Source organism: Notothenia coriiceps, unplaced genomic scaffold, assembly GCF_000735185.1.
Source record: "Notothenia coriiceps isolate Sejong01 unplaced genomic scaffold, NC01 NC01_scaffold00012620, whole genome shotgun sequence".
NCBI classification, from domain to species: Eukaryota; Metazoa; Chordata; class Actinopteri; order Perciformes; family Nototheniidae; genus Notothenia; species Notothenia coriiceps.
The window spans coordinates 822,512-839,518 of record NW_011345321.1 but is presented as its reverse complement, the minus strand read 5'-3'; the positions used below and the strand labels follow the sequence as shown (position 1 = coordinate 839,518).

Here is a 17,007-nt window from a genome sequence, read left to right as displayed (position 1 = left end):
GTGTGTGTGTGTGTGTGTGTGTGTGTGTGTGTGTGTGTGTGTGTTGTTTTGACATGTTGATAGACTGTTTCTGTAAGGAGGCAGAGCAGGACATCAGGCTCCCTTATACAGATTGCCAACCATTACTGAGCCTCTAGCCTGGTTGCTATGCCAACAACAGTCCTTCCGCGGCTCAAATAATGACAGGAGTTCATCCGGCTGCTCTAACAACGCGTCTCCTGCATCTTTAGTCAGCCGGATAATGCTATTTCTGTTATTTAGGGCCTATTGAGGCCAGAGAGAGATCAGCCTTACGTTGGTGGTGGGTCCCTCCTCGTTCTCGGCCACACAGCTTTGCAGGTTGAATGAGAGGTCATTGCAGTTCACCAGCACACGCTTTCCAAACTTCTCCTCAAACTGCTTCACATCCGGCTCTATTCCTGAGAAATCTAGTTTCTGAAGACAGCACAATGGAAGGTATTTCATTTCATTAGAAAGTGTCAGGTTGGATCTCATTTCCACACGGGACTAAGTGAACTAAAATGTGCTTTAGGTTTATTTACCTGTGTGTCGGGGTCCAGGGTGAACAGCTTCAATCTGGTCTCGTTCCTCATCCTGGACTCGATATCTCTTGCACTCTGAGGAGGAGAAAGGTATTTTTTAAATGGATCCAAACCACGAACTGTCTGAAACGTTAAAAGCAACGTCTGAGACATTTCCAGTCAGTTGGTTTTATCATTATGGCTTCATATTTTACAGGCTGATCACACTGGGCAGACTCAGTGGTGAGGGTCAGGTGGTCCCGGCACACACTTCAGAGCAGCACACTGTAACCTGTCAAACTGTTCCCAGTAAACTCTTACCACCAGTTTCCATGCACATATGGATTTACTATTGCGTGCCACTCAGCACTGTAACAGCATGAGAAGCTGAAATAAAAGGTTTGCAGTCTGTAAGTCATCAGTCAGTTAATCATTTAGAAAAACAGATGTTTTTATCCTTGAAATGTTTTATAATGCTTGATGCAGGTCTCATGAAGTAAAAGCATGTGTTGGTTTTGTCCACTAGCGGATCTCTTGTGTTTCTATTTTATTTGTATTTACTATTTTAACTATTTTATCTGTTTTATTGTGTTGCACTGTTGGAGGAGCCTGTGACCTAAGATTTTCATTGATATATCTATACTGTAGCTATGTACACATGACAATAAAAGCCTTGAATCCTTGAATGCATGTTTAAAGAAGACACTACAGCAGAGGTAAATAGCCTAAACAACCTGTGAGGATCCACGTTTCTTCTTCCATGAAGAGGATTTTTTAAGTGTTATGTTTCAATAAGTAAATTATATTCAAGGTTCAAGGTTCTTTATTTGTCATACGAACATAGCTACAGAGTAGTTATGTCGATGACAATCTTAGGTCAAAGGCTTCTCCAACAGTGCAACACAATAACAGATAAACAGAAAAATATAGTGCAAGTAAATATTAAAAAGTAAATACAAAAAGGAAAATAGTTTTAAAAAAAGTGAAATTGTGAAATAAGAGTCTATATGAAAGCTATTGGAATGATATATTAGATAAATAGATACATAATTACTAAGTAGCAGATCAATGTTATGGATGTTGTTTCAAGAGTTCAGGTGTTTAACAGTCTTATTGCCTGTGGGATGAAACTGTCTCTGAATTTATGAACAAATGTTGTATATGCTATATATATATGCTATTGAAGAAATATTGAGAGAATGAGAAAAATATATGTGGTATAAATTCAAAACATTTTTAGAAGTATTTGTTTTCTGAAATACTACGTTTAAACGTGCTAAGGAAGCATTATCTAATTATAACGTCTGGTGGGTTTGGGAGAAATCTGCAGACACAAATAGATAACGTACAGTGAGATAAAAACCTATGTGTATATTTTTTCCCCATAAGTCTGACAGTGATTAATTTCAGATCAGACCTACAAAAACAAATGACCAACTGAGAAATTAGGTGTGTAACCAGCAACCCTTAAATCCAAATCCAAGCCACATGTTTGTGGCAAGAGGTCCTCTTCCTTCAATGAGGACCAGAGATTTCATGCTGCAGCTCCATGAGATACTTTACTGAATGTGTGAGCACCAGCTGAGAGAGGAGGACCTACCTGAAAGCTGTCCATGCTGCCAGAGGAGCTGTCGGACTTTCCAAGATCATCATCTAGAGGAAAAAAGAAGACACCATTTGATGCAGGCGAAAGTTTGCAAAGCATAAACAAAACCTCCTTGTGTTTTTAAATCCTGCTTAATCACTTTCTGACGAGAAAGTTCAGTAAACAGTAATTCAGCTGCACCTGAATCAGTAGGATTGAGATGGAGATACAGCAGGTCTCAAAGGTACATTTATGAAAGCTCGGAGATCACCTCAAGAAGAATTGTGTTTTCTCTGATGCGCAGTGTGATTAATAAAAGCTGAGGAGTTAGGGAAGATTAGTGGGCCGTTTTGTTCAAAAGCATTCAGCCTTTTTCCTCCACGGCTAAGCCTCCTATGAGACAGGAGGTGAGTAAAAGTCTGGGTGGTCTGGTATCACATCACTGCAGGGCAGGGAGAGGTAGAGGAGAAGTGAGCCGCGAGAAGTGAGTGGATGTTGATGAGAATGATCCTCAGGTACAGTATCCCAGAATAAATATACTGATAGTGATGAATGCGTTAAATGGATTTTCAATATCTATGATTATTATTTAGGATATAATAACTGAGGGTATTTGCATTTTAGAAGCTTTGTGTACAATATAGGAACACTGTAACTACTCAAATTAAACAGCATTAGTAAAGTTATCACATTTTTAGGTCTGAAACATGGTTATTTTCATTATGGATTATCCTATTTTTCTTAATTAATGTGTTGTATATAACAAATATGTGGAAGATGTCCATCACATTTTACCAAAGCCCAAGCTGAGATATTTAAATGTCGTGTTTTTTCCAACAAGCAATAAAAAACTCAAATATATTCAGTTTACCGTCAGAAGATTCAGGAAACCAGTCAATTTCAAGAAGTATGAACTGGACCTTATTTTCTTAAAAATGTACTCAAAGAAATTAATTAATTGTCAAAATAGTTTTAGTTAACATTTTTGGTTGATTGACTAAGCAATTCATTATCACTGAAGCCTTCGCATTTCAAATTAAAAGTACAGAAGTGATAAAGTTGTCTAAACTATGACCAAAAACTTAAAGAAGAAAAACTCTTATATTATTCTCATCATTCTGCTAGCGTCAGCACACAGACTGCTTATGTTTGACATATTTTAGTCTGCAAAAAACTATTTCATAATTAAACCACAGATATTTTTACAAGACTTTGAAAACACATAATATTCCTTATCATGAACTGGATAATATTTTGACTAACAAAAAATGATATTCAATTTTATATTTGTGTTCTTTCAGACACTGTAAAAATATGAACAGACAGACAAACACACCATCATGAATGTCTCCATTCCTCTTCTCTGCCATGGCGATCTCAAAGCTGCTGTGCAGGATCTTGTTGAGCAGGTTGATCCAGTCCTCCATCTCTGCCTCGCTTTCCGAGGCCAGCAGGTAGGTGCTCTTATCCTGCATCTTCAGCTCGAAAGCAAACCGTCGAACCTTGGTGTTCTGCAGCCACAGAAAGAAGAGACAAAGGGGGTGTTAAGAAATATTTAAATAAAACAGTTAAACTTAAGATACAACATAATTCATATTTTTTATGCCGTAAAGGTAGCAGCATTCATGTTTGCCATATATAAGTACCTGATTTGTAATGATTGATTTACTTTGTTGAGTTTAAACTAAACTATAATAACTACAATAACCACCCCAAAGTTATATGCCGCCACCAACGATCCAAAGTGCCCTTTATATCCATGTCTGTCCAACTGGAAATGTCATCACTTCATCTTTGATCCTAGATAATTGTGTGATTTTCTTATAATGAGCCTATGAATTATTGAGATATGGCCAAAAACATGATGTAAGGTTACATTGACCGTGACCTTTGAAATGGACCTTTGTGAGGAAATTCCCTCAACGCGTTCCTGAGATATCGCATTCACAAGCAAGGGTGGATAAGCCAAAAACGTAATGCCCTCTGCCTGGCTACATAAAAAATAAATAAATACCCAAGTGTGGATATTGCAGTCTTTTATCTCACTATCCAAAGCCAACATCTAACAACTGTCGGCTCATCAGAAGGCAGTACATACAATCTAACGTTTACGATCTAAATCATAGCCTGTCTCATTTTAATTCTACCCTCATACTTCCTTGTATAATGCAGTTTGAGCCTGCTAAACAAAAACAATATACTGAGACCGTTTGGCTCCAAACATTTATAAAATGTGAGTCACTGTTTTGAAAAGAAGTGGGAGGCTAACTACAGTTTTAATTGAACTGCCACAAAAAGCTCATGGACAATGTGAGGGAGGGAGGAACAGATTATTTCCATCTGCTTAACAAAACCTCCCTCTCTGCCAGGACCACAGCAGAGAAAACGAGCTGGATCTGCAGCGGGACTATGACCTCAATGATGTCACCGGCCCATTCAGGCTTTTATGTCCCATTTGTTACCTATAACTGCTGATTCAGCTACAGTGTGTCCATGATAGTGCGTTTTATTAAAAAATGAATTCAGTAAATCTTTAGCTGACCATAGAAGTCAGCTCATTACTGTGAGCACTCAGTGGATTGTTATGCTTTGGTTATCACTGTTGCTGGCTGAACAGAGGGGGAGTGATAGGGAGGCAGACAGGCCGAGTCATGGAGAGGGGGAATCAAACTGGACTCTTGATAAACAGTCTGATAAGTAGGAGGACTGGTCTCTGTTTCCTAGACAAAACAGCTGCACACATCCTCGGGGAAACGAGTGGACAACAAAACGAAAGTCATTTTTTATGATATTATTAGCATCTGTGTTCTAAGGAAAGAAAAAATAGGAAAAATGAAGGTTTAAATCCTCAACATTGACGTTTTAAGCGCGTTTTGCTCCTTGTTAACCTACAGGGACTGCCCTCCGAGACCTCATTAATATGTGGGAAATGCTTTGTGCGTTTGAGCATATGTTGGCATCTTTACAAAGGGCATGGAGCAGCTTCAGGCTCAGTATGACGTCACTGCACAGGCCATTACAGCTGCAGAGTTTAACATCTGCATCTACACAGTCACTGCTGGTTGAGTACCAGTTGCATGATGTTTGTGACTTTAACAGAGCAGAAAGCTCATCAACTGTCTGTGTTACACAGGAGGCTGTGCAGTGAATGCTGCTAAATCACTGCAGAAAATGAATCCCCAACAGACTGGTTTATTGAATACAGTACAGTTCTGTATCAGCGTATAAGCAAGTGAATCGCAACATACTCTAAGCATCTACTTAATTTGACTTAAAACCACGAGACATAATCCACAGGTTTGTTTTTTTATGATATGTACCGTACATGTCGTGTACACCCTTTCTGAACACATTTCCTTTTTAATTTCCTTTTTGTATATGATTATGAACTTTATTTCTAGTTTTCATTAGCAGAGTATAACCAATTTATTTTGTAGCAATAAATCTAATATTATTCGTATTGTGTTTAAAGTAATGTTTTTTGTGATAATATAAAGACATACAAAAATGTTCTGTATTTTCTGGCCTTTTCTTAAAAATGTATATAAATGGCACAGAAAAGCGGCAATGTAATCCTCTAATGTTTCCAGCCTAGCCCAATTAAATCAGGAGGTGCCTCCAAAAAATATAGAAAAAGCATTCAAACATTTAGAGTAAATCTCTCCTCCTTGTAGACATTGGCCTGATAGCTATTCCCATCCACTGATAGGAATCAGACAGTCCTGGAAATACACTCAAATAATATTTGATAGATGCCAGCTGAGTGCCTCTTCAGAACAATCAGCTGCTCTCCATCTATTGAGCTGATAGACAGGTGATAATGCACCCAGTGAGTCTTGGCCTGCACCGAGATATCTGCACATGGAATCGATTGAGGGGCTGATGGAAAGTGCACGGAAGTGAGACATCAGCATTCACCTTGTTTTACAATGTGAGAGTCAGCAGTAAAGAATAACCTTGGGAAGGAGAGCTCCGGTTTCAGGGAAGTGAGCAACAGCAGCAGCAGAGAAATGTATGTTCAACTTTCACCTTTTATAGTTTACATGTTACACTACAAGTCGGAAAATATGCTCAGAGAAGAATTGTGAAGAGGAAGTTGGTATATCCGTATTTCAGTTTATTTCCTGTAAATGGTGTTTTAATATCCATGAGGGACCAGGCCACAGGATATCCCGTTTGGTAAAGTAGGTCATCCAATTTAACTACAGTTAAAAATGTACTTCCTTTGTGCCACAGAGAAATATTTCAGAGCGTACCTGAACCACACCCATACAGGAGTCCAAGAAGATGGTTCCTTTGGGCTCTTTGGAGATCTTCTCATCTTTGTAGAAGTTTAAATTATAAGAGCCGTCCCCGAGCTGAGTAAGATGGAAATACCTCCTCTTGAATGACTGGAACAGAAAAAGGAAATACCATTCAACTTCCATTTATTGGAGAAAAAAAAAGCAATGTTTTGGTCAAAACAATCTCAAGTCTTCTACTCTTTATACAGTATAAGTGTAAGCTGCCAGGAATAATAAGCCTTCCTGTAAAAAGGCAACAAATATTGATGGATTTAGAGGTAGGGGGTAATGCATGCTGTACTGAGAGAAAAAGCTTTTGAAGCAAAATTGTGACTGTGAAATATATAAACAAAATGGATTTAGGGAAAAACATGTGATGGAAATTATAACTAAAATAATGAGATGATAATGTTTTTTATGTATAATTAGTAATAATGATAATGGGTGATATTTAAGTTAAGATAACTTTCACTGCAAACACATCAATGTTAACATACATGTCACATTTTTCTTTTTATTAATTTAAATACACATAAAACACAAACTTTTTCCAATTAAAGCATTGTCGCTGCAGCTTATTTTTATTATAGATAAATGTGTCAATTATTTCTGGAATTGTCTTGTATATAAAACGTCAGAACTTCTCATCACATCTTACCATCACAAATGAGACATCTATAAACCTCCAAAATCCAAAGCTATTTTGTTTGTCATAATATAACACAAAGAAAACCAAATCCACACATTTTAAGGTGCCATTTTTATTTTTCCTTAGATAAAATATTCAACTAATTGACTAATGGTTTAAATTGAAAATCCTGTGTCTCACCCTCATGGTGACGCTGATGGCACTGTTCATGTTTCCTTTGTACAGCCAGCCATGTTTGGAAAACCCGCCTTTCTGGGATCCTAGGGAGGCCGTATCCTGCAGGGGACAAAGACACAAGACAATGAAATACACACTCATACTGCAAGGAAAAAAAGCCATTGAGTGTATCATTGAAACTTGCTTATCATATTCTGTCCTCTCCACAAATGTACACATGTAGTTCACATTTTTTCCATTTTGGAACAAGTCTTAATACTTTTATCAACACAAACTTGTCCCCTGTTTCCAATAAATTACCAAAAAGCAGAGAAAGCACATTCATATAAAAATGATGGTTTTGCTTGAAGCAGAATGTGAGTTATTACAGATATTCTTTCAGTAGATCCTCATATATTGACATCAGATTGAACATGCTTTTAACACACGCTGCCAAAGCCTCGCCTCATTTTGGAGAAAACCCCTTGATGTTGTGGTTTGAGCTGACACAGAGCAGAACAAGCTGTAGGTCCATCTCAGTGCAAACAAGCACGCAGACGCACATTAAACAAACTACGACTGTTAAACTAAATAAATATCTCTGTCTTCACAGCAGATCTATGACACACGGAACAAATCATCTCACACTCAAAAGGAGGGGAGCATGAGATCACACACGACAAAATAACAAAGCTTCTAAGATCCGACGGCTATAGTGATCTGTAAAAATAAACCAATTAGGAGGGTAATGAAGGAAGAAGCCCGGTCCTGGTTTGGATCAGCCCTGTCATTTACAGTAACACTTCCTGGCTTTAAGAGAAGACAGTAAGAGAACCGTATTCCTGAGAATTTCACAAACAGAGAAGATTGCATTTCAAGATGTCTACATCCTGGTCCAGCACTACTTCTTCTTCTTCTTCTTTTTCCTCAGTCTACTAAAGTAAAATGGGATTTAAAAGTGCTGGGAGGAATTCTAATATTTTCATGTGCCTTGTGGAGTGATTTAAAAAGCAGCTGGAAAGGTAAATGTCTAGACAGAATCACTGGTTTCTTTCTCTATGAACTCCAGAAAACTAGAAACATCTAAAAAAGAAAACTAAACTCAAGTCAGACAAAGAGAAGATGAACAAAATCTCACAACCAATGTTGCATGTGGTCCAAGAACCACCACAAAGAACAATTATCTTAGAGGATGTATTTAAACGTTTTTTCAAGCTAATTCCCAGTTTATAAATCCTGTTGGAAGGAGTAGAGGCCAGAGAGAGGGCTTGAGGGAATGAGGAGTGATTTGATCGTGTCAGGTCCTGTCAGAGGTGAAGCTGACTGTGAGGCTGAGCAGGACAAATCCTGACCTGTTACCACCAGGCCCAGCCTTCCTTAATCCCAGCTGCATTAAGCAAACACGCAGTTTAGAAGAGAAAGTACACTTCGTAGCATAATTTTCTATAAAACCCATGAGCCCCTGTGTTTAAACAGAGTATTTCAGCCGGGGTTGGAGCACATTTTGTTGCCTATAGGAGGAGCAGTTTGACATTTTATGTGAGGAGAGAGGGTCAGGATAATCATCATACATCTTGTGAAGGACCTTTATAGTTAGATAACATTTCAGCCACAGCTTTTGTATCACCTTTGAAGACTCAATTCAGGAAATCTACACTCATTTAACAGGTATGAATAACTAAATACCCACTCCATCATACATGAACTAGAAGAGGGTGAGATGATCCAAATGAGGCTTGAGAAAATGAAACTGTGTTAAATAAAGCTATTTTGAGAATGGTGAATCAGCAAAAGTATTTAAGCCTGATTATACTTAATTCCTCCCATTAAATTCAGACCCAAATATGCCTCTTACTTCTTTAACAGCTGTAATGAAAACAGGAAAGGCAAAACTGACGACTGGAATTAGACATATTTAGCTAAGTGCTGTGTTTCCTTTGGGCCGGGTTTCTAACTAAGAGATGTGAGAGCAAATACACTAATATCAGCTCTCTCTGCTGTAGGTCGAATTTTTGGGGGAATTCAGGGTCGACAAATCTAGACATTGTAAAGAAATAAACTCAGCCTCACCTCATCTTTGTCGACATCTTCATCTACCTCAAAGACATGGACAGCCAGTTTGTCAGGCCTGGAAACTTTGCTGTAAAATAAAGAATTATTATGAACAGGCATGTATAATATTTATTAACACAATCAGAAGCTACAGTGTCAAGAAATATAATAGATTACTACTGTATGTACGGGTAAAGTAACTGCACACTATGCTACTGCACTTGGGTTAGTTAGTTAGTTAGTTAGTTAGTTAGTTAGTTAGTTAGTTAGTTAGTTAGTTAGTTACTTGACACCGTGAAAATATGCTCTTAATTTACCACTTTGGAAAGAGACAGTCTTCTCAAAAGACACATTTATTTGGCAGTACTTGGATATGCATGGCAGTTTTGCTTGCTCGTTTTATTTTCAGTTCAATCTGTTTAGCAAATGTGACCTGAAGTAGTGTGACTAATGTTTCTCATTATTTTGTAGTTTACTTTGATTAAGTACATTTGTAAATTTGTGAGTGTAAAAAAAAAAGGCTGCATAGACACAAAAGCAAGTTCCAGGAGTGTTAAAATGGAAATATGCTAAAGGTAAGAATAACATTCAAAATATTGTGGGGTTTTTAACAGGCGATCCAGGTATTGTTTTAACTTCCCCGGATTCACTACAGTGACAGGACATTTGGCGGCAGTGACAGTGTCGAGATCATAAGGTCATTGTCAACTCATATTCCAACACATTGGCAGTACAACAGATATTCTTCAGGGAAGAGGCTGAAGCTGATGACACAATCTAAAGACAATGAGGGTGGTTTCCACACTGTCTGTAGCCGGGAATTATCCAGTGCATCATTAAAAAGGAAACGCTCTTATGTTGTGGGGAAATAAGAATTATTTGCACGCTGCGTTTCCCTGTAATTAGGTCACAACAGCATTTTGTCAAAAGTAGGAAACAAAAAGGTGACAGTTTGTCTAGGTGACATGAAACACAAAAACATGCGTGACTTTGTGTTTTATTTAAAAACCTCTGGCATGCATACATTATATACAGAAGCTGTTCTTACTTGGCCATCGTAAGAATACCTCGGCACACTACAAAACTATCTCCTTGAATATATTGTACAGAAATGCAGAGGTTCTTCAAACACAGACTTACTTTGGAAGCTGACGAAAGTCTCCAGAAAAGTCCTCATACTTGTAGTTGACAGCATGCCAGTCAGATTTGTAGGTCTTAATGCACTGAGGAGACAATGGAAACACATTACAGACCATTATAACATACTGTAAAATACACAGGAGAGTTGTACATCAGGGTTTTGTTAAGTCGTCAGGGCCAAAATAACTACTTTGTGTTGTGTGAGGATGGGGTTTTAGACTATTTTTAGACCACCATCTGCCCTGCACTTTGATTGAAGCATACTGACTTAAAAAACGACCCTGCATGATGAAATTATGCAAAAGATCAAAAATATGTATCGTCTTTATGTCTCTGAAAGACATAACCCACAATGCAGCTCAACCGCAGAGAGCTCTGTCAAATGTTCTGGTTTGCTAAGCTAAAAGCGGCTAATCATTTATTTTCAAACTTGAAGGGAAATGTTCACGATTTTGCACAGCTTCTTCTGGATCCACAAAAAGCAGTAGGCAGACAAATAACCCTTCCTTAAACCATTCGACTATTTTTTGAATGCACTATTTGATGTATTTTACCTTTATGTCAAATATATTGTGTGTTGCAAGAGTTTAAGTCTGAAGACTTTCATTGCCAAAACCTTGATGTAGCTAATGTGAATATGACAAATAAAGCCTTTAAAAATAAATGTATAAAGTATTTTCCTACAGTTGTTTTTATGAATCCCAAGAACGCACACTCAAAATACATAGGTTGTTTTGATCAACAGTTAAAGCCTTTATGCAGTGAAATTCTTAAGGAGTGTACTGTCAGTGGTCACGCTCTGTCAAACCATCCATTAGTACAAACTGGGAGGGAGTGTATCTCTATCTCCCTTTACTTGGAAAACATCTGTTCATTGTTAGAGTCAGTGATGGGAGCAGCTCTCTGGTATCTGTTCTGCAGAAATGAGTGCCATTTACAAGAAATACCCTGACAGGGAGACCAAGTGCAACCTGATCAGGACAGCGATCGGAAACAGAGAGGCTCCTGCTGGGCTGACCCACACAGCTGTCCCGGTGATGTCACACAACACTTGACCGGGAGTTTTAGTATCTTTATGACTTCAGACAATGCTGCCTAAACCCTGACCCCTAACCTGGAAGGTGAATTGCCAGTTGGTGTCTGGCATGAAAAGACAGTAAAAGCAGTGTTCATGGCCGGATGTTAAACTAGTGTGATGTTTAAAGGAAGAAACATTTCCCGTTTTGTAGACATGATTTCTAATTTTAGCTGGAATTAACATTGTTTCAGTCCAACTGCAATGAAGTTACCCAACATACAAAGAAGCGTCAATGTGTGTTTTTAAAAACCTTTGTTTAATAGTAATGTTCTGCATTGTAAACCAACACTGACAGACAATAACCAGGAGTGATGATAAACTTTAGGACTGTAGAAATGAATTACACTTATCATTCCTACCTCCCTGCTAGATATAACTGAGGAAACACAGTAATAGTCTGGTTACAGTACCTCCTGCAATGATCTGCAATGAATTAAGATACCATTTACAGAACACTTAAAGTTAGATGAATGCTTTGTTTAGGTGAAATATGTTGGAGGAGCCTGTGACCTGAGATTTTCATTGTCATAACTACACTGTAGCTATGTTCTTATGACCAATAAAAGCCTTGAACCTTGATAAAGAGGTTTCCTTATTAGCAGTGATGTCCACCTTGCTGCTTATGTTAGGTAACAAATTGGGTGATCTGTCACATTAGTGTCACGATTCGTTAGCGGTGTGTCTGTGTTGTTTACGTGAGAGTGATATACTTTCCTAACCACTACCTAATGTATTTCTTATAGATTTTCCACCTATTGATACCAGTTTTCTAATGCTCTGTATTTAAAAGAAAACATTTTCTATACTTTTGTATTCAGTTGTAGTGCATGAAGTATTTTTTAATCAATTGTCTTGTGTATAATAGATCTTCATTTTGTGAATCTTTTTATGTATGCTTTGTGTTTTTTTATTTGTGTTAATACACACCTGAACAAAGTATATGGCATAATCATCAAGATTATACAGACTTAACAGTGTACATTTCCAAACTGTTCAACATTTTTTTTTTTAATCAAGTCCAGATTGATTCACTTTCTTCCCTCTGAGCTCTTCCAGAACAAAAACTAAAACACAGATATCTCTAACGTGAAATAACGAAACTGGCAGGCAAAGGTTCTGTTTACATATGACCCCATTAGTCACACTAAGCAGTTGATTAAGTAAATGTGTTTTTAGGTTCTTTAAATCAGCTTACCTCCTGGACGAACACACTCTGGGCCTCCCGCTCTGCATTTTCCGGCAGCGTAGGGTAGAGGGTTCTCCCTTGGCGTCTCAAAATTGAAATCTGCAAAACAAAACAATGTTTTCTTTCAATAAGAGAAACAGAGCAGGCGAATTACAACAACTATGACGGTAAGAATGAAAGCGAAATGTGGAAGACATTGCTCAAGCTGGACACAAAGTTTATAACAGTTTATGGTCTCAGCTGGACACATTTGATCTTGGTGTTCTTTTAAATATTATTGTATGATTGAAAAATGGCTTTCTGAGTGTTCAAAGGGGCACTGTGTGAGGGAGGCAGGACGCTGGTCCATACTGTTCAGCTCCAGGAGCCACAGACACACCCTGAGTCTGGCTCTCTGCCACTGTTGTACAGCAGCACCAATCAGCATCTCAGCACTGCTAATGCTTTATTCAAGCCTCTTACTAATGACCAACAGATCCACAGTGCACTGTAGTCAAACAGCAGAAACAATCAAGACATCTATCTTGTTTTTTTTCATATTAATATCACAAATTTGACATTTTTCTAAGGGGGCTTTACAGTATGTACATACGACACCCTCTTTCTTTAGACCCTTGCAACATACAAGGAAAAACTCCCAAGAAACCCCACAATTAATGGGGAAAACAGAAAACATAGAGAAGCCAAATGTTCAAATAATAATGTGAATGTATACACAAATAATTAAAGATGGATCCAGGTGGATGTCAACTTACAGGTGCCTCCAAAAATAATAAGGTGGGCATCATCAAACAAGGGGCAACAAGAACAAGACAAATAAGTTAGAGCCTCAAACCAAGACTAACAAACGAATCAAACTTGAGTAAATCTCAGCTGTAAATCTCCCTCTCAGTGTAACCACAAGGCCAGTTTTAGCCAAGTGTGAAACTGAATAAAATACCGCTTTGTGCAACATCATCACCATGAGGTCTTAGCAGGAGGATTAATTTAAAAATAAAGTGCATTTGACCACACATAATCCCTGTAAGCAAGAGTGAAATATGAATACAACCATTAAGTGAAGCATTCAGCTGACTGAGTTAAAAGGGTTTGTGGCTTTGTGCGAGTCAAATACCGGTCAGCTGTGTTTTCTGGGTTGAGAGGGATGTAGACAATACCCCCATTATCTTTTCCCCACACATTTATATGGAAATGAGAAGCACTTTGAGTAGAAGTATTCCATATCATAAGGTTACTGTCCAAATTGCTACACACTTAATCAAATGAAAGTACTTTGACCACATAGTAGTGTGTGTCGCAATTAAAGAAAAACACATTAGTCAAGTTTCTGCCACAATCAGTCAAATGTGTTTATAATCCCAAACCTTTAAAGTATCAATTCAATCCATTGATCCCTTGTGAAAATCAAGTTGATGAGATATAAAACATTTTTTAAGAATAATCAAAAATATTATCATTATAACTTTCTAGCTTCTATCACAAGACCTCATAGTTTAAGTAATTGTAAGGATTATTAACACACTACGGTGAGTTTTTACCTAATATTTTTCACATTAGTATCTCTTAGAGATTTTAATAGAGTAAAAAACACCAAACCTCTTGTTTGAGCTTCTTTAAGGTGAGGGTTTGTTGCTACCTCTCTTTTCTTTGTTTAGACTATGGCAAACTAATTGACTTTGGTCTTTGGACTTTAATGCACATTTTTCACCATTCTCTGACATTTTAAAGACCACATCATTTATGAAGACTACTCAAGATAATAATCAGCATATTCATCTATAAGGACACTCAAATGCTAATATTTCAGTGTTGTGTCACTCTCCCTATAAATGACCTTGTATTTCCTCCGAATGACCTTGTATTTGACTCAGCGCTGGTCGTGTCAACTACGACAAATTCCACACCGAACTTGTGAGTGTAAACCTGACGTCTCCCTTTCCTCTAACCTAGCCAGGTTTCCTGCAGGGGAGATGATAATCTTTACAATCCAAGCAGCAGAAATAAACAGGCATGGAGGTAAGAGAGAGCCAGGAAGTTGGCAAAGGAAGCATTTAATCGGGCTACAGGTCAACCGGGAGAACCGAGGGATTATCTGATTAAATAAACCCTAAATTACAACATTGTTGTAGTCGATTCTTATTATCAACAAATCCCATTAATAAACTAAATCAATAATACCTTTTCCAAAAATAAAATCATATTTCTATGTACCATAAACCCCTATTGTTTAAAAAAAAAAGAGAAGACAACATGAGCTACTCGTTGCACTCGGTGTTCCTTTATTTATAGTCAATTCCACAAACACTTTCCAACTGCTGAAGATTCTTAGGTATCAATACTAATGCATCAAGTCTGTTGCCGAGTGTAGTCCCAAGAAATAAACATATAACTACAGTTTGAGAAATGTTTGCTAAAAACTACGTATATTATATTAATAGTAAATGTAATACCATTTTAAAAGAAAGATTAGGAGTCAACACTCATGCTAGCAGCTTTGCGTACATGTACTTAAGCACATCAGTCACATGTGCTGGTTCGTTTTCATACAAATGTTATTATTCACCACATAGTGGGGCAAAAGGAGTGCCAAAGTGGCATTTGGGAGCAAAATATAAAAAAAATATAACCAGCTTTGTCCTTTCAAGACATATAAACTGTAATGGCTGAGGTAAAGGAAAAATAACATTATCCTGATTTGTGGAATTTAAGCTGGGGATGGGCCTTACACCTGAGGGAAGGAAGGGCCCCATCCCCCGGTAATCCTCAACAAATTTCTCCAGAAACCTTGCGGGTAAAGCACTGAACAGAGCTGACTTGTGCCAACAACTGTTCAAATCTAAACCAGATGGAGATTATATAAATACTGGCTCACACAAAAGCCGTACCTGACAACACATGACTCGTAATGTGCCAGCTGGGATAAGATGAGGACCTGATTGTAAATTCTGTCCTTGAGGAGCAGCCAAAAACAGGTTTTACACAAGAATAACAACACAGTCAGAGGAGCTATTTATGCCTGTTTTGGTATTCATTCATCCCCAAGTAACACATGTATACTTTCTACTGTCTCTATGCATTTGAGTTTTCTACATGACTCCACACTGCCTGTCTCCTCGCACTAAAATCAGCTAACATCGAAAAGGCCTCGACACAGAAGCTGATTGAAACCTTGCTTGAGTCCGTGGGGGTCAAAACAGATGTTTAGTTCAATCACTGTGATTGTGGTGTTTTATTCTCTCGGTCAGAATCACCTGTCAGTCCCTGACAACGCACTGTTTGTGTGTAAAGCTACTATGTTATGCTCATAGCAGCAGGCTGGAGGAGCATGACACAAGAGAGGACAAAGTCAAGGCTGCCATGCCTTCACCGAGCACACAGCTGCCAGACCTTTATGATCTGTAACAACCAATAGCTTTAAACAGAAGCAAACAGCCATTATCAGCAGTACAGTAACTTAAATCCCTGTTACACATTTAACTATTAAGATAGCTTTGGTGATCTGGGTCAGAAAGTGTTTTTTAGATCAGATATGTACAGGGGAAATTACTGTTACTGATAAAGTGTGCATTAATATAGTTTATTTTCCTTTCATTATAAACTAGCAACTAAGAAACTAACATTATCATACAATGTGTTTCCGTTTGGTTATTAACTCAAGGGCACTTCAGAGATCCCGAGTATGACGGTATCAAATAAGATGCATATCCTTCTGACTTCCTGGAAAGAAAAGCCTTTTGCGTGAACATTTTGAAACTTTTTGTCTACTCTATCCGAGCATTTGACTCCCACTACAGCTGTGGTGGAAGATTTTTAGAAAATGTCTTTATGTCCTCAGTGGCTTTCACTTCAAATCAAAATGCAACTTCTCCTTCCACATGACCATCATGGCACTTTAGAACGTTTTGTAAAATGTGTTCCTGTAAACAGTAAAAGCATTACTGCTTTGTACTTTGTACTGTCTTATGTGGTCATTCAGCAATAACAATAAAAGAACATTTCAACTGGATCGTGAGACAGAGCTGCAGGGTTCAGATTTGGTTCCTGCGCATCTCGCTGCTGCTGTTGGTAAAAAAACAATTTCGATCAGGTTTCATTTCCTGAAGAACCAGCACTGGGCCAGATTTCCATTTTAGATTTTCCATCCTCACCGTGGAAAGTGTGGGGGGAGCGTACGTCCTGTACAATGTGGCTGGAGATAACACTCGCTTTGTCACAACATTGGCGACAGAATGAGCCAATTAAACAGATGGCCCCTGACCCCTCTCTCTCGCTACAACGTGGAAGGATGTAAACAAAAATAAAACCTCTGTGAACAACCCCACCCTGCACTCACAGCGCCGGCCACGCCTGGGCCAAC

The 17,007-nt window shown here is 38.1% G+C and overlaps 1 protein-coding gene across 1 annotated transcript in view; it reads right to left on the bottom strand.

Moving 5' to 3' along the window:
- Positions 1-17,007, bottom strand: part of LOC104947532 (dedicator of cytokinesis protein 9-like) — a 50,868-nt gene that overhangs the window by 24,251 nt on the left and 9,610 nt on the right. The window contains exons 3-11 of the mRNA XM_010773579.1: positions 12,660-12,749; positions 10,387-10,469; positions 9,265-9,334; positions 7,219-7,314; positions 6,363-6,497; positions 3,443-3,617; positions 2,122-2,174; positions 543-617; positions 295-435 (exon numbers count right to left, since the gene is read on the bottom strand). Coding sequence (XP_010771881.1) covers positions 295-435; positions 543-617; positions 2,122-2,174; positions 3,443-3,617; positions 6,363-6,497; positions 7,219-7,314; positions 9,265-9,334; positions 10,387-10,469; positions 12,660-12,749 — 918 coding nt within the window. The remainder of the gene's footprint in view (positions 1-294; positions 436-542; positions 618-2,121; positions 2,175-3,442; positions 3,618-6,362; positions 6,498-7,218; positions 7,315-9,264; positions 9,335-10,386; positions 10,470-12,659; positions 12,750-17,007) is intronic.